The sequence below is a fragment of the Gopherus evgoodei genome, chromosome 2 (genome assembly GCF_007399415.2).
Source record: "Gopherus evgoodei ecotype Sinaloan lineage chromosome 2, rGopEvg1_v1.p, whole genome shotgun sequence".
Lineage (NCBI taxonomy): Eukaryota > Metazoa > Chordata > Testudines > Testudinidae > Gopherus > Gopherus evgoodei.
This window is the reverse complement of record NC_044323.1, coordinates 190513900-190537007: the sequence shown is the minus strand read 5'-3', so window position 1 is coordinate 190537007 and position 23108 is coordinate 190513900. Positions and strand designations below refer to the sequence as shown.

General features: G+C 40.4%; 1 protein-coding gene across 3 annotated transcripts in view; it reads left to right on the top strand.

Annotated features, from left to right (window-relative positions):
* ATP9B (ATPase phospholipid transporting 9B (putative)) overlaps positions 1-23108 on the top strand; it is a 322516-nt gene that overhangs the window by 93085 nt on the left and 206323 nt on the right. For all 3 annotated transcript variants that reach the window (XM_030552602.1, XM_030552603.1, XM_030552601.1), the window contains exon 7: positions 15045-15096. In XM_030552602.1, coding sequence (XP_030408462.1) covers positions 15045-15096 — 52 coding nt within the window. The remainder of the gene's footprint in view (positions 1-15044; positions 15097-23108) is intronic.

Sequence of the window (23108 nt, the reverse complement as noted above, 5' to 3'; positions counted from 1 at the left end):
AATTTTAGAGTTTGCATTCAGTTCATTCAGTCCTATTTCTTGTTCAACCAATTGCTCAGACAAACAAGTTTGTTTACATATGCAGGAGATAATGCTGCCCACTTCTTGTTTACAGTGTCACTGGAAAGTGAGAACAGGTGTTCTCATGGCGCTGTTGTAGCCGACATCACAAGATATTTATGTGCCAGATATGTTAAAGATTCATCTGTCACTTCATGCTTCAACCACCATTCCATGGGACATTCGTCCATGCTGATGACAGGTTCTGCTCGATAACAATCCAAAGCAGTGCAGACCGACGCATGTTCATTTTCATTATCTGTGTCAGATGCCACCAACAGAAGTTTGATTTTCTTTTTTGGCGGTTTGGGTCCTGTAGTTTCCGCATCGAAGTGCTGCTCTTTTAAGACTTCTGAAAGCATGCTCCACACCTCATCCCTCTCAAATTTCGGAAGGTGCTTCAGATTCTTAAACCTTGGGTTGAGTGCTGTGGCTATCTTTAGAAGTCTCACATTGGTATCTCCTTTGCGTTTTGTGAAATCTGCAGTGTGTTCTGAAAATGAACAACATTTGCTGGGTCATCATTCGAGACTGCTATAACATGAAATATATGGCAGAATGTGGGTAAAACAGAGCAGGGGACATACAATTCTGTCCTAAGGAGTTCAGTCACAAATTTAATTAACACTTTTGTTTTAAACAAGCATGGAAGAATGTCCTCTGCAATGGTGACCGAAGCATGAAGGGGCATACGAATGTTTAGCATATCTAGCTTACAATGCCAGCTACAAAAGTGCCATGCAAAAATGCCTATTTTCACTTTCTGGTGACATTGTAAAGAAGTGGGCAACGTTATCTCCTGTAAACATAAGCAAACTTGTTTCTCTTAGCGACTGGCTGAACAACAAGCAGGACTGGGTGGACTTGTAGACTCTGAAGTTTTACATTGTTTTGTTTTTGGGGGCAGTTATATAACAAAAAAATCCACATTTGGAAGTTAAAATTTCTCGACAAAGAAATTGCACTACATTACTTGTATGAGGTAAATTGAAAAATACTATTTGTTTTATTTATCATTTTTATAGTGCAAATATTTGTAATAAAAATAATATACACTGATTTCAATTACAACACAGAATACAGTATATATGCAAATGTAGAAAAACATCCACAATATTTAAATCTCAATTGGCATTTTGTATAACAGTGCAATTAAAACTGCACTTAATCGCTATTCATATTTTGGAGTTAATCGTGTGAATTAACTGCGATTAATCGACAGCCCTAGTATATTGAAATAGTTACATATGAAATACTAACTACTTACAAATATTTTAGACCAGTTCAGTTTTATTTCACAATCTTCAAGCAATTTTGTTTTTTCTTTGAATTTAATATAGTCCTAATTAAATATAAACATATACATTTATATTTATAAGTAGTTTGGTTTCCTTTCACTGAAGGAATTGTTGAGTAAATGTTTATGGACTGTGTTATATAGGAGTTCAGAACAGATGATCATGGTGGTTCCCTCTTGGCCTTAAATCTATCCTTTTTTTCATTCATTGGATTTTGTTTTTGTTCTGTGTCTTTCACTGGCAAATTAAAATTCTTGTATATTTCTCAAATATGTCTCCTAAGTTTTGTTTTCAGAGGTTTAAAAAAAATTGTCAGTACAGATCTTCATTTGTGCTAGAGGTGTGTGTGTGCACCTTCTAGAAAGCAGTGGCTCTTGGAAATATGTATGTGTTTTTTTTATGTAATTGAACATTTGAATATGAGAGTTGCATAAAGAACTGTGCACCAAATCTGTTCCATATCTTTGACTCCAGTGCTGAGAGAGACTGGGAACCCTCAGACTCCTCTTTCTCTTTCGCTAAATTTTCTTTCTTTGGCTAAATTAGATTTTGGTCTCAAGTTGTAATTATTATTGATTTAAAAAAAAAAAAGAAATATTTGTTTTTGCCCAGTTGGTCATGCCAGTTCGTTTGAGAACAGACCCCAAGTTCAATCTCTCTAATGAGAAAATACATGTGAAGTATAGGCATACAGTAACTCCTCACTTTTAAGTCATCCGGGTTAACGTTGTTTCATTGTTACGTTGATGATCAATTAGGGAACATGCTCATTTAAAATTGTGCAATGCTCCACTCTTACATTGCTTGGCTGCCTGCTTTCTCCACAGCTGGCAGCCTCCCTATGCCTTCCCCTTCCCACAGTGCCTCCCGCCTGCCGGCAGACCCTTCGGATCAGTGAGGACTCGATGCGCAGGCTCCTCCTGTTTCCTCCCCCCACCCGCCTCCTGCCCAGGGCAATCAGCTGGCTTGTGGTTTAGGAGGCAGGAGGGGGGAGGAGCGAGAGCTCTGAGCGCAGGCTTCCCTCCCCTCCCCTCCCCTCCGCCTCCTACCCAGGGCAATCAGCTGGTTTGCAGCCTTTGACAGGCAGGAGAGGGAGGGGGAGCCTGTGCGTCGAGTCCTAGCTCCTCCCTGCTCCGTCTTGCCCCCGAAACACCACCAACCAGCTGGCAGGAGGGAGGGGAAGGAGCGAGGACTTGATGTGCAGGCTCCTCCATGCTTGCAGAGTAGAGGAAGCTGCTGCTGCTGTGCAACATTCTTCTCCTAGCCTACAGCACCTTCAGCCTCCTTGCCTGCCTCATCTCCAGTGCCAGTGGGCTGTGCCTGTGTAAGGTAAGGCAGGAGCACCTCCCAGCTATAGTACTGTACTATATGTACAGTATTTTGTAAACACACCGCACGTGCACACTACTCCTCCCCCCAAGCGTAGTGTTAAATTGCTTGTTTAAAATTGTTTAAAATGTATATAATGCCTTTTGTCTGGCAAAAAAAAATAAAAATAAAACTTCCTTGGAACCTAACTCCCCCCATTTACATTAATTCTTATGGGGAAATTGGATTCGCTTAACATCGTTTCTCTTAAAGTCGCATTTTTCAGGAACAGAACTACAGCATTAAGTGAGGAGTTACTGTATATGGTGACTGAAAGGTCCATGCACCCTAGATCAGTGATTCTCAACCAGGGGTACACAGAGGTCTTCCAGAGGGTACATCAACTAATCTAGATATTTGCCTAGTTTTGCAACTGGCTACATAAAAAGCACTAGTTAAGTCAGTACAGACTAAAATTTCATACAGATGACTTGTTGATGCTGCTCTATATACACTGAAATGTAAGTACAATATTTATATGCCAATTGATGTTTTTTTATAATTATATGGTAAAAATGAGAAAGTAAGCAATTTTTCAGTGCTTTGTGCTGTGTGCTTTGTGCTGTGACACTTCTATATTGTTATGTCTGAGTTTGTAAGCAAGTAGCTTTTAAGTGAGGTGAAACATGGCGATAAGGAAGACAAATCAGACTCCTGAAAGGAGTACAGTAGTCTAGAAAGGTTGAGAGCGACTGACTTAGGCTTTACCCAAAGATGATGTTGGGACTTTGAAAATCAACTCAAGGCTTTCCTGTCAGATGACTCTCTATGCCTTGGATCTTTCTCAGACAAGCGCATGTTGGAAATCTGACTTTGCGGATAGTAGAGGCTGGTTTTCTCCCAGCACCATAGGGTCAATATCAAGTCATTCTCTACCAGGCACAGAAGGAGGCATCAAAAGTCAAAGCTCACATTTGTTGCTGCTTCATCTGACATGTCATCTGGCAAATGGCAGTTTGACAAAGCGCCCTCCCTTAAACTTTATGTATGTCTACATTTTTCCTAAACTCCCTTTTGGGGATTATTCTTCCTCTTTTCTTATGCATGGACTAGAATTATTTCTGACAAAGGAGTCCAAGAAGCCTTTCAGAAAGGATACCCTATTCAGTTTCACTCCAACCTGCTCCATCCTTCCCCCTCCCTTTTTTTAAGGATCTCATTCGTGAGAACATGCTAAAGGTGGAAGTGAGTTCCTTCCTCTAACTGTATAGAGGAAGCCTCTTACTAATAGGTAGAGAAGGGATTCAGTTTCCTTCCTGTTTCTTCCCCATGCCCAAACAAAAATAATTCTTTCCCTAAGTCTACAAGATTAGGTTTCAGCTCTCTGTTTAAAAAGTACTTATTTGCACATTTTTGTTGGAAAAGTCTATAGGTATTGAAAATACACGAGGTTCTGTATAGATGATGACCGTTGTCAATACAAAGTACTTTTTTGTGTCTTTCAACATATCCAAGTCTATTAGCTAAATTTTTGGCAATGTAGTAGTACACTTAAAATGTCAAGGCAGCCACATATACCTCTATCTGGACAAATGGCTTTCTCAGAGCTCATTCTTCAGAAGTATTTAGACAGCCTTTCAGAGGTTGTGTAACAAGTGTCCCGTTCTCCGCCCCTCCTCCCTGCCCAAGAAGCTAAAAATCAGTCATAAGAAGTCCATGTTTGCTTTGACTCAGATTATGAATTCAGATGGTGTTTCCTGAACTCGGGCTGTAACTGCACATTCTACATACCAAAGGACAAATTTTTGAAAATTCAGATCAAGGTTCTGTGCACCTCACAATAAACTGGATTGAAACTCTGCAGCAAGGTTCCTGGATTCTTCAACACTCTGGTGCAGCAGACAGAAAAGTCTGTGGCAGCTTCATTGAAAATTAAGGTTTTAATTTAAATATGACCATAAAGTAAATTAAGTTTAAATTAATAAAGTAGCCTCGGGGGCACTAGATTTTAAGAAGAGGTCAGACAGATATAGACATCTAAACGCTGTGGCCAGATTGTTGAAAGTGGTCAGCACTCAGACACTTCTGTAGCACCTAATGATTGTTCTAAATCTCTGAAAGCCAGTAGTAAACATAGGGTTTTGCTTAGATTTAAGTAATACATTTTAATTCAATTGGTGCAAGTTTTGTGTTTAAGCCAGCACAAGGGAGACAGTTCTGCCTCTATTTAAATTCTGTTCTCAAGGTTATCTTCATGACTTAGAGGACTAGACATGGATAATGATCAAGTTCTATAGAATTTAATAGCAAATTTAAATCTCTTCTGTGACAGTCACAAAACCTATGGAAAATATATAATTCCTTATTAAACTACTTAGGCTTTTAGGGTGATTTGTATAGAACCCTATTGATTGAAATTCCTATTACATTTTGTAGGACTTTTTTGTGTATTAGAAGTATGGTATGTCACTGAACTCAGTTTTGTGTCGAAATTTATACTGGCAGTACTCCAAGGAAAGTGTAAGGAGCTTACCAACAGTATATCACAAGATGTCTTACAGTGGAACCCAAGAGCTACAAACACCTCGGGAATGGAGGTTGTTCATAACTCTGAAATGTTTGTAACTCTGAACAAAATTTTGTGGTGGTTCTTTCAAAAGTTTGCAACTGAATATTGACTTAATATAGCTTTGAAACATTACTATGCAGAAGGAAAATGCTGCTTTTAACCATCTTAATTTAAATGAAACAATCACGGAAAGTTTCCTTACCTTGTCAAATTAAAAAAAACAAAACCCACAATCCCCAAACTTTCTCCTTTTTAATAGTTTACCTTTAACATGGTACTGTACTATATTCTGCTGCTGCCTGATTGCATATTTCTGGTTCCAAATGAGGTGTGTGGTTGACCGGTCATTTTTTAACTCTGGTGTTTGTAACTCTGAGGGTCTACTGTACTAGATTCACATTCCTCACCCTCCTTTCTTGCTTCAGAATCTTTTATATGCATTTTTAATTGAACTGAGAAAAAATAAAATTGTATTAGAATTTATGCTGTTTATATCATCTCAGGTTGGAACTTTTGCTTCTGAAAGGAAGCATACACAAGGCTGTAATATCTACTGCTTTTCAGCAGTTTCCACCTTCATCCTAAGAGCATACATGTGCTCCAGGAGTGGGGCTCTAACAACAATCTGCTCTAAGACATAGTTACTAGGTAAGTAATCTTCCGTTACTAACAGGCCAGTTCAGTCTATGGATTATGTCCTATCATAGTGTTCTAAGAACTCAGGACGGTTGGAACTAATTTAATTTCCTTGCTTTAGGGCTCAATAGCTGGGGCTGAGGGGTTCGATAAAGAACAGAGGGTCTCGGGGGCAGTTGGGGCTCCCCCCCGAGGTCTGGGGGGCAGGAACTGTGGGAGGGCACTTTTGGGGGCCCCGCAGTCCCAGAGTGGCCCGAGGAGTTAGTGGGGGGCCAGGAGCAACTTGCTCTGCTTCCCTCACCCCAGCCCCAGTTGTGTCGCTTGGGGGAGGGGGCTTGGGGGAAGAGATCCCAGCCCCCGCACTCACTGGTAGCCGTGGAAGCAGAGCAGCCTGGCCCCAGCCTGCTCCACCCCGCCAGCTACCAGCCGCAGCGCTCTGCTTCCCGCCGCAGGTGAGTACAGGGCCATCCGTTCCCCAACCTCCCCATACTCACCTGCAGCAGGAAGCAGAGCGCCGTAGCTGGGATGTGGCAGAGTGGAGCAGGCTGGGGCTGCGTCGCTCCGCTTCCCGCCGCAGATGAGTACGGGGGGCCTCCTTTCCCCAACCTCCTCGTACTCACCGTTGGCGGGAAGCGGAGCAGCTCAGCCCCAGCCAGCTCCACTCCGCCAGATCCCATCTGGGGCACTCCACTTCCCGCCACTAGTGAGTGCAGGATGTTTCCCCAGCCACCCCCCAGCCACATGGCTGGGGCCAGGTCAAGGAAATCGGAGCAGGCTGGGGCCGCATCGCTCCATTTCCCGCTGCAGATGAGTGTGAGGGGGGCATCCTTTCCCCAACCTCCCTGCACTCACTGGGGGCAGGAAGCGGAGTCCCTCGGCTGGGAGGTGGCGGAGTAGAGCTGGCCGCGGCCGGGCTGCTCCACTTCCCGTTGCTGCCAGTGAGTGCCGGAGGGGGTCGGGGGTGGATAGGGGTCAGAGCAGTTGGGACAGCAGAGTTGGATGGGGTCCTGGGGGTGATTAGGGATGGGGTCTCAGGAGGGGGGCAGTCAGGGAACAAGGAACGGGATGGGGGGAAAGCAAGTTTGATATAACCTGGTCTCATCTATAATATGGTGAGATTTTTTTTTGTCTCCCGAGGACCGCCTTATATCCGAGTAGAGGTGTATATAGCAGAGGCTGGGTGTTTGGTCATTGTAGGCAAGTTTTCAGGGGCTTTTAAAGGATGTGAATGAGGGGTCTTGGTATAAATTGTGTTTGATTAACTTCACTGTCCCATCCTTTAAAGTATCATTTCTCAAAATGTAGGGTAGTGCCCATCCAAGTTAGGGGTGGGAGGAGACATAGACTTGTTGATGGTTTTTGTGAGTTTTGGTTCTCATCTAAAATTAAATAACAAAATCTGATGCTTTTGTGGTTATGGAGAAAACTTGGAGTGTGAATCATTTGTAAAATAAGATGGGTAGATAGATAACACCACATGGCAACATTTCAGAAAGTGTGACTCATTTAAGTTTCCTGAAGTGAGAGCTCAGCTGTTAAAAGCTTGGCAAACACTATTCTGAAAGAAATGAAAGTATTCTACCCTAATCAGGATATGCTGCTTGTTCTTTCCTGTTTATCATGTATGCCTTGTACATGGTAGTCTGCAGGGCTACTTCTAGCAGGTCAGGCTTCTGAACCAGATATAGAGTGGCTTGCAGAGTTTCCTTCTCAAAGAAATACACCAGAGATGTCTTCCGTAAGATCCTTTAGTGAACTGCTAGTTATGGCTGGCGTTAGCTTAAATGAGGAACGTTACAAAGAGAACCAGCTAATGGCTGAACCACATGATAAAATTTAGCACTCCATTACATCCACTCCTTTTAGTTCTATATTTCTATCTTTTACGAAATGTATGCTATCATGTGATCTTTGAAGTTCAGTACATATCAATCTGGTAAGTGTCTCTGAATTGTACTTGTTTTCTAATTACATGACCTGAACTTGCAACATCTTGGTCATCTGGCTGTCCATTAGTTGCAGTGACTGTCTGTGGTTAGTTTGGAATCCATGAGTCACCATCGTCTTGTTTTGCATCCACCCTCTTTAGAGTTTGCACTGTTGATATTCTGAAGAACAAACTGTACATGTTGAAGGTTTCTGTTGAACTCTCCACTGTCAGCCTTGATCACATATGATCTGAATTATTTTTCTTTACAACAGCTGGAGTTGTCCATCTTTTTCTCCATCCAGTTTGATGAAAACATGGTCAACAGGTTCTAGACCTAGCAGTTCTCTGATGTCTATTATAAAAGTATCTGTAAGCTCTTTTTTGCCTTTTTATCTGATTTGGCTAGTCTCTTGATGTCTGACCATTTTGGAGATAGAATTACACTTCTGACTTTGGAACAGAATCTGAATTGTCTTCCCATCAGGAGTTGTGCTGGACTGTATCTAGTAGTTTTTATCAGTGCTGATTTGTAACTAGAGAGAGCCAGAAATAGATCTTCCTGCTGTAGGATTTTCTTGACTACTTATCCAGCTCTTTTAGCCTCTTCATTTGCTTGTGGAACATAGGTTGCTAGTTTATATGATCAAAATCATATTTTGTTTGGAATGACTTAAATTCTGCTGAAGTGGTCCATTGTCCATTACTACTTGTTCTGGAGTACCAAAATAAGCAAAAGTGCACTTAAGTTTCTCAATAATACTGTCACATGTTACCTCTTACAAGTATATTATTCCGATATACCTGGAAAAGTAGTCCACTCTGACCAGGTAATGATGTCCTCTGAATTTGCCTCAATCTGTATCTCGTCTCTTCCAAGGTCTGCCTGGTAGAGATGGTGTTTTTAAGGTTTTTGGTTTTGTGGTGTTCTGTTTGTTCTGCAGTGTTCTCCTGCAGATACTTTATTCTTTGTCCTGTTGATGCCTGGCTACCACACTCGCTGGTTGCACTGTTTAGAGTATTTAGTTAGGCCTTGGTGTCCTTCATGGATGAGGTTTAGCATTTGTCCTCACACTTTGATATTATGATGCAGTTGCCTTTAATCGTGAGTCTGTTTGACTCGCTTAATTGTCCACATGCTGCAAAGTAGTTTCTTGTCTCTTCCTTAATGTCCTTTCAGTACTTGGGCCAGCTGGCCCTAATATAACTTATCTATTAACTGAAGAACCAGCCTGTCTCTGATATTTGCCTGTTTTGCAGTCCCAAAATAGTTTTTGGTTAATGCATACAGAGCTTTTATAAAACATTCAATATTTTCCTCTGGTCCTTGAATTCTCTGGTGAAAACATGCTCTTACGTAAACCCCATTTTTCTGAGGTGTAAAGTGTGCATCAAACATAGCCAGAACTCTTTCACAGTGATCATTATGACTGTCTTCAGTAAAGGTAAAACATTTAAAGAGATGCCCTGCCTGCTTCCCCATAGCAAAAATTAAAGAGAATACCTGAAGTATCACTATTTCCATGTGGAGTTTGACTGTGATGCAAAATATTTCTAACTAGTGCTTCCAGCCTATTCTGATGGTTTGTCAAAACTGAAGTTCTCTAGGGCATTGAAGAGTATATCTCCTCTGGCACTAGTTTACTTCTGATGCTATGTCGTGTGCAGCTTGTACATGGTAGGCCACAGGGCTGCTAGTAGCAGGTCAGGCTTCTGTACCAGATATAGATTGACTATAGAGCAGTGTTTCTCAAACTGGGGTTGCTGCTTGTGTAGGGAAAGCCCCTGGTGGGCTGGGGCCTGTTTGTTTACCTGCACCGTCCGCAGGTCCAGCCGATCGTGGCTCCCACTGGCTGTGGTTTGCCGCTGCAGGCCAATGGGAACTGCTGGAATTGGCGGCCAGTAAGTCCCTCAGCCTGCGCTGCTTCCAGCAGCCCACGTTGGCCTGGAGCAGTGAACCACGGCCAGTGGGAGCCGCGATCGGCCGAACCTGTGGATAGGTCAGGTAAACAAACTGGCCCGGCCCACCAGGGGCTTTCCCAACACAAGCGGCGACCCCAGTTTGAGAAAAACTACTATAGAGCTTCCTTCTCAGAGAGAAACACCAGAGATGTCTTCTGTAAAGATCCTTTAATGAACTGGCACATATGGCTGAGGCTAGTTTAAAATAAGGTCTGTTATGAACAGCACAACCTAGTGGCTTAACAGTATAATATAGTTTAGCATTCCATGGAGGGTGAAAACATTGTCTAAGTATTAAGGCTTCATATAACAGTAATCTTAGCAGGGTCTTTTCAAGGGTATCTGTGCCATCCAGTATCAGCACTGGTGATGACGTGATTAGATTTCTTTTGTAATCAGTGATTTTTTTCACCAATATTTGTTCTTAAACTTTTGGACTGTACAATGATGTATACTATGTATAGGGAATTTGTCTGCTTCTCTTTAACCTCTCCCTTTAACTAGCCTATGGCCCTCTGACATCTCTGTTAGCTATTAATTGGTCCCTGTATGTTCAACAATCGGTAGCAATGGAATTGTCAAAAAATTTGCAAAAGAATTGTGTTCCAATTTGATTTTTTTAAAGAAATGAGGTTTCTGATCTTGATTTGGAGAAAACATTCCAGATGTGATTTGGATGCTATGGTGATCTATTCCTATGGAAAAGTAGATGGGGTGCAAACTGCTACATTTGTCTCAATGTAATGTTAGTTCTGAAGCCTAGTAGCAATCATGATGGCAACAATATCTATTTCATTGTTGATCATCTTATCAGAAACAGTGAACGTGTCTTTCCATTGTTTTTGAAATCAGTGGTGGGGAGTGGAACAGCTGCTTTCTTTTGGGTTCCTGAGATGAAGAGCAGCAAAGAGCTCAAGTCTTCTCCTTAAATCTTACTGCCTCACTTCTCCATAAGAGCAGGAAAAAAGGAAGAGATGCATCTTCTTTCCATTAGCCTCAACTCTGTCTTGAATACCATAAAGCTAAAGCTGTTCAAAACTTCAGAATTTGAATTGTTCACTAAAAATAACTTATTTTGGTGTGTGTGTGGGAAAATGGAGAACATTTTTCATAATATTTCTGTAGCTTCTCTTCTACAACCTTATCTCTCTTCTCTTAAAGAAGAATTGGTACCTATGCCACTCTTCCCTTCAGCTAAATAGCAATGACCCCTGTCACTCTGGTCTCTGCCTCCTCTTTCCCTTTCCTCCTGTTAAGGAGTAACAGTGCTTTTGTTGAATTATTCCTCTATTCCTCCCTTTTCTGCAAAGAAGGAAGTCAGTGACTCTCTGGCCAGCCCAACTTAGCCCATTCACCTGGGAAATCTTCTACATGTTGTTGTCAAGTATGTTATTCCAGTTATATAGAAAAAAGAACATTCATGATTAATTATAGTAATAAAAAGGTAATAAGTTTAGTGAAACCAGGAAGGGAAAGAACATATGTATTAACTTGCATTAATTTTTGTTAAAATGAGAAGTTTGATGTTGACATTGATTAATATTAAAGACAGTGCATGACTGGTTTTATACTTCACCAGGGCTAGTAGGCTTAATCCTCAGGCTAGCAGGTACCAGGCAGACTTTTCATGCACTAATAATAAATATAGTTTTGCTTTATAGTGAGACTTTCTTCATAAAAGCTGATAGCCATTTGTAGGAAGGATATAGTTGAACATATGGTGATATTTGGGATTTCTGTTTAGTTCTGAAGATAATGGATCAGGTTTGGTTTTTTGTTTGTTTGTTTTTTGCCAAGGTATTGTCTGTTGGTTAAGTTTTTAGCTTCTTAACAAGAAACTGGAAGTTTTTAGGCATGAGGCCAGTAACCTGAGATGTTTCAGTGGATTTATGTCCGAGTTGGCAGAAAAGTTGTAAAAATGTATTGCTAATCAATGGGAAGACAAGATAGCTATTGTTGTTGTCATTTGAGAAGATTTATTTAATTTTGGAGTTGTCTTATGTATTTTTGTTTTTCACATGCTATGAGTGCAGCTAGTAGATTACATTAGTAAAGTTAATTTTTACTAGTGTCTTTCCAGTTTGAGCATAGGCTGTTTCTAGTTGAGTTGGTCCTAGTTCTTGCAAATTAATAGTAGGTCAAAAATGCCATCATTTGTTGCATTATTGTAATGTGTTTCTTTAGATTCCTCTCCTTCTCTAGAACATAGCCACCATTGCAAAACTTTTCCACCAGTTGTAAAGACAGATGAGTAGCCTCTTCCCAAAGAACCAGACTACTGCTGTTCAAGTAACCTAGTAAATTAAAACATTTTCAGTTGATGAATTTCCCAGGAATCAGTGTATGGGGACTGCTAGCTTTGTGGTATTTTGATTCATGAAAATGAAGAGTTTTATATATCGGAGGTTTTTGCTATTGATTGGGATTTTAGGTTACTTCTAAAACACGTGAATATCAATTATCAGTGTCTCCAAACATAAGCAATTTTCAGACTATTCTCACTGTACTTTCTTGGGTGCTCAAGATAGTAGCAAACATCACTGCTGCTGTTCCGATAGACTACCCTTCCCCAACAGGCTCTAGCTTCCCTTACCTATTGGACTTCCCCTCAAGCAGAATCGTTTCTCCCTTACCAGTTTTTTTTCGTGAGTATGTGGGGGCAGACAGGCTGTAAGTTTTTTCCAAAGGTTTCTTGAAGATTTTAAAACCCTTCTTGTCAGTTTTCAAAACTCAAACCAAAAAGAATCCCATATAATACTACAAAATCTGGCAGTTGACATATGTACAGGGCCAGCTCTAGGGGGTTTGCCGCCCCAAGCAGCCTCCTCCCCCCTCCCCCCCCCCCAAAAAGCCACGATCTGCGGCAATTCAGCGGGAGGTCCTTTGTTTCGACTGGGAGTGAGGGACCCTCCGCTAAATTGCTGCCGAATGGACGTGCCGCCCCTCTCCGTTGTGGCCGCCCCAAGTACCTGCTTGCTACGCTGGTGCTTGGAGCTGGCCCTGCATATGTATGTTGACTGTGCTTTTCAAATAAGAGTAATTGAATACTGCTACAGGGAGGCCATTTCAGAAGTTCAAAATTTGCCCATTCTTGATATGACAATTAATGTCTCACTTGTAATGCAGAATGAGATGAAAAAATAGTTTCTTTTGCTCTGTGAATTGAATTTTTGGGTAGTGTGACACAGTATCAAAAGAGCGGCCTTGGCGCTCAAAGTACAAACCTAGGATCCTGTAGATGCTGTTTAGTTAGCTATCTTTCTGACTGTTGGACGGCTTAATCTGTTTTATTGCTGGCAAGTAGGAGTAGTTGAGTGTGACCATTTTTGTTAAATTTGGTTGCTTCTAAGGTTTTGTGTGATGCACAGTGACTAAGGGAATAGGTGCCTGAGAATTTTTTAAATACATAAATAATCCTATTTGACTTGGAACTATTATGAGTGGTAAGTCTTTTGGGTTATAAATGTTTTATCCTTGAATATGGAGATGGGGGTCTGTGTCTTGCCTATGAAAATAAACTTGTAATCTTTCTTGATTATTGTTTAAGGCTTGGTGAAAGGCATTTAGAGGTAGTCATCAGTAAACAGACACAACACAACTAAGAATAAACTGTTGCTGACCCATGCCAGCCAGCTCAGGGGGCTCAGGCTGCAGGGCTGTTTCATTGCTGTGTAGACTTCTGGGCTTGGGCCGAAGCCCAGGCTCTAGCTCTCTTTTGGGTAGAGGGTCCTAGAGTTTAGTCTCCAGCCTGAGCCTGGAAATCTACATAGCAATGAAACAGCCCCTCAGCCTGATTCCCGTCAACTCTGCCTGCGCCTCTTTTGGCAGTGGAGTACAGGAGTCAACGGGAGAGCGCTTGAGGGTTGATTTATCTAGACACGATAAATGGATCCCTGCCTGCCGATCTGGCAGGTACTGTAGACCTACCCTGAGTGCGAGTGGTTTTTTTTTCCCCCCCAGAGGAAGTGTATGCAAATATACAAAATATACTGTGTAGTTTGCCAGTGGCATATTAATTGAAACATATATAATCAGCATTTGATTAAACCTCAAACTATGATTTGATGACTTCAGCAACTCAGCCAGAGGCTAGGAGTGTATTACAGGAGTGGGTAGGTGAGGTTCTGTGCCCTGCAATGTGTAGGAGTTCAGACTAGATGATCATGATGGAGTCCTTCTGACCTGAAAGTCAATGAGTCTATGAGGCATAGAAATCCCCATGGTAGCTAAAGGTGGCCTGTGAACAGAAAGAAAATATATATATATATATTTTTTGTGCTGCTTTAGGATTGAGGCCTATGTATGTTGTCACTTCAGACTTAAATTATGCAGTAGGGAACTCCAAATTATGCAATACTGTGTTCTTTCTCTCTTTCTGCTACTCCCAGAAGTCCTTAACTCATCATTCTTTTGCAGTCCAGTCCAGTATCCCTTACGGTATTTGTTTGAGAATTTGGAGAGAAACAGATCAAACGAATGCCACTGTGCTGCAGATTTATGTACTGACATACTGCAGAACTCTATTGTGGAAGATGTGTGGTGTATTTTTTTCTTTAAATGGTGTGGGAGTGGGAGATTTTGACAGTTGAGTAAAGGACAGTTTGTTTTTTTGAAACTCACGAATGTTCGGAACAGCCTTTCTGTATGCAGGAGATAGGTGTGGCTTTTCATACTGGAGAGGAAATATATCTCCTCTTTCTCATTCTCTTTCTTTTCTTTTTATTAGGGGGGCTGGGGGCAGGGATAGAAGTTCCCTCATCTCTAAAATGAGATAATAGTCCTGCCCTGCCTCCCTAAGTTGAGAAAACAAATCAAAAAATAGTCAAGAGACATACTCTAGTGATGTGGTCCATATAAGTACCAAGACAGATACTTCAGCTTGCACCATGGGATCTACTATCCTCTCCCCATACAAAACAAGTAATGGGTGAGGATTTGACCCACTAAAATTGTTTTCTTTTGAAGATTTTAGTTGGTCCTTCAACATTACATAATTGTATTTTTTTTGACTGAAAACAGCAGTTAAGAAGATACTCCTTATTAAAATTCTTCAGGCATTTAAGAGATCCTCTTATAGGGAGGATCTGAAAGGCTTAACTGTTTGTTTATTCTATAAGTTTTCTAAAATATTGATTTCTGAATTGCAAATGCTGAATTAAGGTACTTTGATAAATCCTATTTTAATTGCATTTCAATCCAAGTGTGACCCTTAGTTGCTGATCTTATTGGACATTTGATTGGAATGATTTTTTTTCTTACAAATATAAATATGCTTTTTTCCCAGAATCAACGGATCCCATCTGACATGGTATTTCTCAGAACTTCAGAGAAAACTGGTATGTTTAGATACTTTAATCTTATTGGTTATATTGGAGCTTTGTGGGTACAGGGAATTTTTTGTTTGTGTGCTTGGTGTTTTGATTTAGAATGGTTATAAAGGTCTATGGTAGCAGATGGACCATTGATAATACGGTGTATAAGCATTATTTTTGTGAGCTCTGAGACATTTATGGACCATAACAAATCTGAGCAGATCAGGAATCCATATTATAAACTACAGTGCATGACACTTCTAAAATATGCTCCCTTGACTGAATGTGTTGATTTATTATACATACATCTCTTTATCTAGTACTCAAATACTTAACCCAGGTATTGAAGCAAAGGCAGACTGAGACTATTTTGTGTATTTGGATTAAAGATATGAATAACTGTTCAGTAGAATATGACCGTATATATAAGGTATATATTTTATATGATCTTTTATCTGTATATATTGCAAGTAAAATGGAAATAAGTACAGTTGCATGTTTTTACTAAATCATTACCAGTTTACTGATGTAATTGCATTCTATTCAATATGTAACAGTAATATGTGATTCTAATGGTTTATATAATTTTTAGAATTGACTTCTAAATGAAGATTTAGGAAGTCTGTGAACAGCGTACTTAGAACAGTTACTGCTACTTAGCACTTACTATATAGAATGTCTTATACTGTGCTAACATTAATTTGCTGTGATTAGAGCTGTGCGGGAACTGGATTTTCTACTTTGTGGGCAACTCCATGATTTCAAAACTGGTTTTGTTCCAAATCAGAATGAAAAGAGAGAATTTTTAAACTTCCTGCTAAATGGATTTCTGGAAAAAAATTGTTTTCACTGAATCAAAATGTTTTGTTTCTGTTTCAACATTTAAAATTCTTATATTATGCAAAATTTTGAAAGAAAGTCAAAATGTTTCATTTCAAAAATGTTGAAGTGGAATGTTGTAATCTTTTCAATACTTTTTTTTTTTCTGGAATGATTTTTTTTTTAATTCACACATTGCTACAAAGTTTTGGTTTTGACAAAATAGCAATTTCCAGTAGAAAAAATTAAAATTTGCCAGCTGTAGTTCTGACAACATACCTGTGAAAGAGATAAGTAGTATTTATCCCCATTTTAAGAAGGAAGTCTATTTCAGAGCTTAACTATCCTTATAGTTTAAAAGATTTTCCTGTTATCTAACCTTAATCTCTCTTGCTTCAGAATGAACCAGTAATTTCTTGTTTTACCTTTATTGGACATGGAGAACAATTGAACACTGTCCTCTTTATAGCAGCCCTTAATATATCTGAAGATGGGTATCAGATCCCCCATCAGTCTTCTTTTCTCAAGACTAAACATGCTCAGTTTTTTAAACCTTTCCTCACAGGTCAGGTTTTCTAATGCTTTTATCATTTTTGATGGTCTCCTCTGGGTTCTTCCAATTTGTCCACATCTTTCCTAAAGCATGGTGCCCAGAATTGCATGCTGAGGCCTCACCCAGACTGGGACAGTTAGTTCCTATGTCTTACATACAACACTCCTGTTAATACTCCCAGAATGATATTAGTCTTTTTTACAATTGCATCACACTGTTGACCCCTATTCAATTTGTGATCCTCTATAATCCCCAGAATCTTTACAGCAGTGCCACTCATCCCTCACCAGTTATTCCCCATTTGATAGCTGTGCATTTGATTTTTCCTTCCTAAGAGAAATACTTTACACTTGTCTTCATTGAATGTTATCGGTTGATTTCAGACCAATTCTCCAATTTGTCAAGGTTATTTTGAATTCTAAACTCGTTCTGCAAAATGCTTCCAATCCCTCACAGCTTGGTATTTACAGATTTTATAAGCATACTCTCCACTCTGTTATCCTAGTCATTAATGGTAATATTGAATATTATTGGACCCAGGACTGACCCCTGCGTGGCTCCACTAGATAAGCCCTCCTTGTTTGACACAAACCATGGGTTACTATCCTAAGTATGGCCTTTCAACCTGTTGTGCATCTGCCTGACAGTAATTTCTTCTAAATGACAGTTCCCTGGTTTGTTTATGAAAATATCATTGGGAGGGACTGTCAAAAACTTTATTAAAATCAAGATGTATTATGTCTGCTGTTTCTCCTTACCAAGTACGCCAATAATCCTGTCAAAGAAGGAAATTAGGTTGGTTTGACATGATTAGTTTTTGAGAAATCCATGCTGGCTATTCCTTATAACCTTCTTATTCTCCAGGTGCTTACAAATTAATTGTTTGTTTATTTGTTCCAGAATCTTTCCAGTTGTCACAGTTTGCTTACTGGTCTTTCATTCCCTGGGTTCCCTTTGTTCCCCTTTTTCAAGATAGGTACTATGTTTGCCCTACTGTCTGCTGGGACCTCATCCATCCTCAGAGTTCTTGAAGATAATTGCTTATGGTTCTGAAATTGCATCAGCTAGTTTCTTAAGTATCTTGGGATGAATTTCATCAGGCCCTGCCTACTTGAATACATTAAACTTACTTAAATATTCTTTAACTTGTTCTTTCCCTGCTCAAACTTATGATTCTTTGCGCTTATTGTTACTATGAATTGTGTTGATTGTCTGGTCATCATTAACCATAAGTGAAGACTACAGCAAAATAGGTAGTAAACACTTGGCCTTTTTGATGTTGCCCATTATTAGTTCTCCTTCCTCACTAAATAGAGGATCTACACTTTTAGTCTTTCTCTTGCTCCTAATGTATTTATGGAACTTCTTCTTATTGCCTTTTATGTCCATGGGTAGGTGTAACTGTTTGTCTTAGCCTTTCTAATGTTGTCCTTACATGCTTGCGCTATTCTATTCCTTCCTTACAATTTTTCCATATTTCCACTTTTTGTAGGATTCTCTTTTGATTTTCAGATAATTGAATTGCTCCTGGTGTAGCTATATTACCGTTATGTTCTTTCTATATTTCATTAAAGATGGCTGTTGTACCTTTAACATGTTTTTTTGAGAAACTGCCAGATTTCCTGAACTCCTTTTTCTTTTAGCTTTTCTTCCCATGCATGCCTTCATTGCGTGCATTGGTGGTTGAAGTAAGTATATCAATAAACCAGACACCATCTAGAGAAGAATGTATAGGTACTCCTAGAAGTCTGTCCAGCTTTATATTGGTGGAAGGTTCTAGAAAATGTTTGCACGGGAGTGCCTTTCTCTACTGTTACCATCCATGACTCTCGTAACAGTATGAGTTAGGGAGCTCATGAGGACCATTTATAGACTCAAGGCCTCTGGTTTCATCTAGAGGCCTAACTATTACACTTAAACATTCTCAAGTTGAGAACAGTTCTCAGGAGATCATCAATTCAGATCTTGACAGACAATACCATAGCCCTGTTTTACATCAATATGAAGGAGTGAGATCTGTTCCCCTTTCTCTGGAAACTATGTAGCTGTGGAACTGATGTATCAGTCACAACATAAATGTAGTTGCTATCCAGTTACAATATCTACAGCATGTCTTGGCTGATCATCTCAGGAGACAATTTGCAAGCAATCACAAATGATCAGTGAAGGATGCCGTCATTGAAGAAATATTTACCAGTTGGGGACAACTGTCAATAGATGTCTTTGAAATGTCAAAGAAGTAATGGTTAAACTTCTGTTCCATGAGTGCAGGGTACTGGACTACATGACCTCTCGAGGTCTCGTCCAGTCCTATGAGTCTGTGATTCCAGAGGGAGTTAGAATCAAGGGTCTCTAGAAGATGTGTTCCTGATTCCCTTGTCACCTGGTCTCATGTACACTTATCTTTCAATTCCTATAATCACAAGAGTAATCAGAAAGTTCAGACAGGTTCCAGCAAAGATGATAATGCTGGGTCTAGACTGGCCAAGGAAGTTCTGTTTTTTTGGACCTGAAGAACCTCTAAATTCACCTACTAGTCCAGCTGCTTCTCCAGCTGGACTAGATATTGCAGAAGAAAGGCAAAATTATCTACATCCGACTTTCCTGTGTCATACACCGTAGATGCTGGATGGTTTTTATTGTTACAGAGAAGTTGGTAATCATACATCCAAAATATCCATATAAATATCAGAAAGGACTCTACCAGTGCTACCAAGTGGAAAAAGGTTACAATCTGGGCTAATTTATATCTCAGTTGCAGATCCCAGAGATGCTGTGGTTTGCCTATTATCGTCTGGAATGGCCACGAGTCCACTTAGTAGCCATTTTAGCTTACCTCTTTCCTATTCAGGGTCTCTGTTTTCTCTCATTCCCCAGTAGCTGGATTGCTTATCAGGATATCACCCCATTTTTTGATTGGATTGATGGATCCCCTTTGAGCCAGTAGCCCTCTTTTTCACTGGTCCATTAAAACAGTGTTTTTGGTTACAATTAGATCTTCTAGAAGGCTGGGAAATTCAGAGCTTTGTGGCAGGGCCATCTTATAGTATATCCTACAAAGAGAGGGTAATATTGAGAACTCATCCCAAGTTCCTGCTCAGAATAGCTGCTGATTTCTAACTTAATCAGGTGATTCACCTCTCTGTTTCTTTTCCAGCCACACTGTAATAAAGGGGAAGCTAAGCCACAAGGTTTAGACATGCATAGGCTGCTATCATTCTATCTAGACAGGAATGGACCATTCAGAGTATACGCTAGATTATTTGTAGTTTATGGAGAAAAGATGAAGCATCAACACATTTCTACACAGTCTTTTTAAATAGATTGCTAACTGTGTCAGACTGTGTTAAGAATTAGCCAAGCTTAGACCCTCCAGAAAGAGTCACAGCCTGCTCCATGAGGGCTCAGGCCACCTTGGTAGCTTAGAATCATAGAATCATAGAATATCAGAGGTTTGTGCCCATCATAGGGCAGCTTTGAGCTTTGTGGAGTTCAATACATAACATCATTAAGCTTTATTCCATTGTAGAAGCATCATGGCCTGTTGGTCATTTTGACAGTAAAGTCAGTATTTAGTTAGACTCTGTGCGCTCAGCTCCGTAAGACCAGATCACAGCTTGAGAGTCACCATCAGTGGAATTTATATGGACAAGGACTCAGAGAAGAAATAGTTATTTACTTTACAGTAATTTTGTTTGTTCAAGATGTGTTGTCCATAAACATTCGATGACACACCCACCATCCCCATTGTTAGTCTTAAAAACACCTGAATTCTGTATCAGTGAAGCAACTGAGGAGCTGTTGTAGTCCCCTTACTTTTTATGACCTCCGAGGCATGAGGACATTTTCAGGGCACGTGACCCCCAATCCGCCAATGGATACTGCTGAAGAAAAGAATCCAAACTTGACTCCACAGGGAGCATATGCAGAGTCAGTGGAACAAACAGGGACAACACATCTCAAAGAACCGCAGTTACTGTAAAGTAAATAACCATTTTCTCCTTGTCTTGTGCTCCAGTCACTGGACTACTGTCCCCTTTCCTAAATGTTGGTGGATAACATTTTTCAAGAAAGAAAACAATTAACATCCATGTCACTGATCGGCAGGGCCAGCTCTACGTTTTTTGCCTCCCCAAGCAAAAAAATGTTTCCATGCCCCCTGTCCCTGCCCCAGCTCCGTCCCTTCCCCGCCCCATTCCAACCCCTTCCCCAAAGCCTGGGAGGGAGGAGGGAGAAGCGGAGTGGCAGCGCGCTCGGGGGAGAAGGCGGAGGTGAGCTGGTGTGGGGGAGTGGTTCCTCTGCCCTCCCAGGGTTACTTCCTGCGGCCTTCCCCACGCTCCCCACTGCCGCAACTCACCTCCGCTCTGCTCGCTCCCCTGAGCATGCTGCCACCACTCCACTTCTCCCCCCTCCCTCCCAGGCTTGCCACAGATTCGTGTGGCAAGCCTGGGAGGGAGGGAGGAGAAGCGGAGTGGCGGCGCACTTGGGGGAGCAGGCGGTAGTGGAGCAGAGGTGAGCTGGGGGGGCTGTTCCTCTGCCCCCCCCCCCGGTTACTTCCTGCAGCCCTCCCCAACCCCCCCACTGCTGCAGCTCACCTCTGCTCAGGGCTGGCTCCTGGCTTTTTGCGCCCCAAGTGCTCAAAAAAAAAAAAAAAAAAGTGAGCCGGAGTGCTGCCCCTTTGAAAGCGCTGCCTCAAGCACGTGCTTGGAGCACTGGTGCCTAGAGCCAGCCCTGCTGATCAGTATTCCTTAGCTTCATAAGCCCCCACACAATACCATTTTGACAAAACCATTCTTTTAATGCAATATGACAAAGCAGTAAATTCACATGTAACTTCTCTAGTCAAGAATGAGCAGGTGCTGGCGATAATTTCGATAAGGTTGTTTACTAATTAAAAAATGTTCAGTATAGTATAAGCAGGAGTGAGTTCAATAAAAATTCCAGTGAATTTCTCTATTGGAGGAAAATAAACTTAAAAAATTCCTATTACAGAATGAAAATTAAGTTATTGTTAATGTCATTTGTAGATAGATTTTTGTGTAAAAATGCAACAGATAAACCAGTTATATTGGTGTTACACTTTTAAAAAAATTTCTAAACTTCAAACATATGGCAGTAATTGCTTTTTGAATAAGGAATAAACACTTATAAATCTATAATTGGTTTTCCTGCATGTTGGTGTTTTGAATGATTGATGGTTTAATTTATTGTTGGCACTTTAAATACTTTGTTAAAACATTTTAGTTTTAACGTATTTTGATGTTTTATATATAATTCATCTTATGTACTATAAAACAGTTTACTTTTTGTAGCTTTGTAGTAGTTAGAACACCATAGTTAAGGCAAAGAGTTGGTAGACTTTTATATCTTCGCAAAAATCTTCTTTTTGGGGCTAAAATGTTTGTGTTTCTTTTATCTATTTGTCCTAACTATATTTTTTGAAGGAAAACACTGTAGTATCCCTTATGTTTAAGAAATAAATAATAATAAATAAAGTAGTTTGAATTATAACTGTAATTTACAAAATAGAATCGTAAGCTATTCTCATTTTTTCATATATATGTGGTAACCTTGTAGAGAGGGGTACCAGTGGAGTGTGCACTCCCCTGATCCTCTTTGTACAAGTAAATCCTAGGAAATCCAGCTTCTCTTAAGAGTTGTATAAAATAGAAGTTGCATTTCAAATGTAACAAATTAACAGATGGTTGTGATTGAGCTTAACAACATAAACTATCCTTTGGTGATTTTTATGCATAGCTATAACTCTTTGTGGGTCAGAACTAAAACAATTCATCTGATTTCTGATACCTATATGCCAAAAAAAAAAAAATTATGGAGAAAGTAAGTCCAGTGAATGGTTTTCTCTGTCCACTTATTTTCTGACAGACTTTAAAGTTGTTTCTCTTTTCCCTAGTAACTGGAGACAGACCAGATATTTGGTTCTGACTCTAGACTTGGGACTGCTCCACAGGAAGAGCAGCCAATTTTTTTTGCCTTGAAACCTGAACAGATCATATGCTCCAGTTCTCCCTTTGTAGGAGATCCTTTCACAGGATATTTATGGCTTTTTTTAACTGAAATTCCTCAACTTTGTTAAGAATCTTCATTAGAGTTTCTGAGGAAAGTTTTTGTAGGGCAAAACCATATTCTTACCCATAACCATCTCAGAAATGGCAAGCGGACAGCAAGAGAGCAAGATCTGTGCCCATATCTTGACCCTTCACCAAGCAATCTCCTGAAGGCAAGTGTGCAGTAAAGGTCCCAACTGATTGAGAAGATTGTGGCAAAGCTTCTCTCTCAGCTGGGGTGTAAGACTGGTGAATAGTCTAATGAGAAGTTCAGTTTTCAGTTAGCATGTAGGCATGGTCTGTGCTGAGCTCCCCTAACTGAGACTAGGCCAGGTGCTCATGGTTTGGAACTGGGAAAAGATGTTTCTCAATGCCCTTCCTCTCTCAAGCATGGAAATTCCATTCCCACAGCTTCCGGGGACCAGCAAGGAAACTTTGGAGGGAGTGCCCTGATGAATTTGTCTCTAACACAGGTCAAAACTGTGCAGGCCTACCAACCACCATTACATGGCTTTCTAGTGAAAAATGGGAAAAGCCAACTGAAGCCTGTACCAAGGACTCCAACATCTATGGAGAGTTCTGGACAAAGCCCAGTG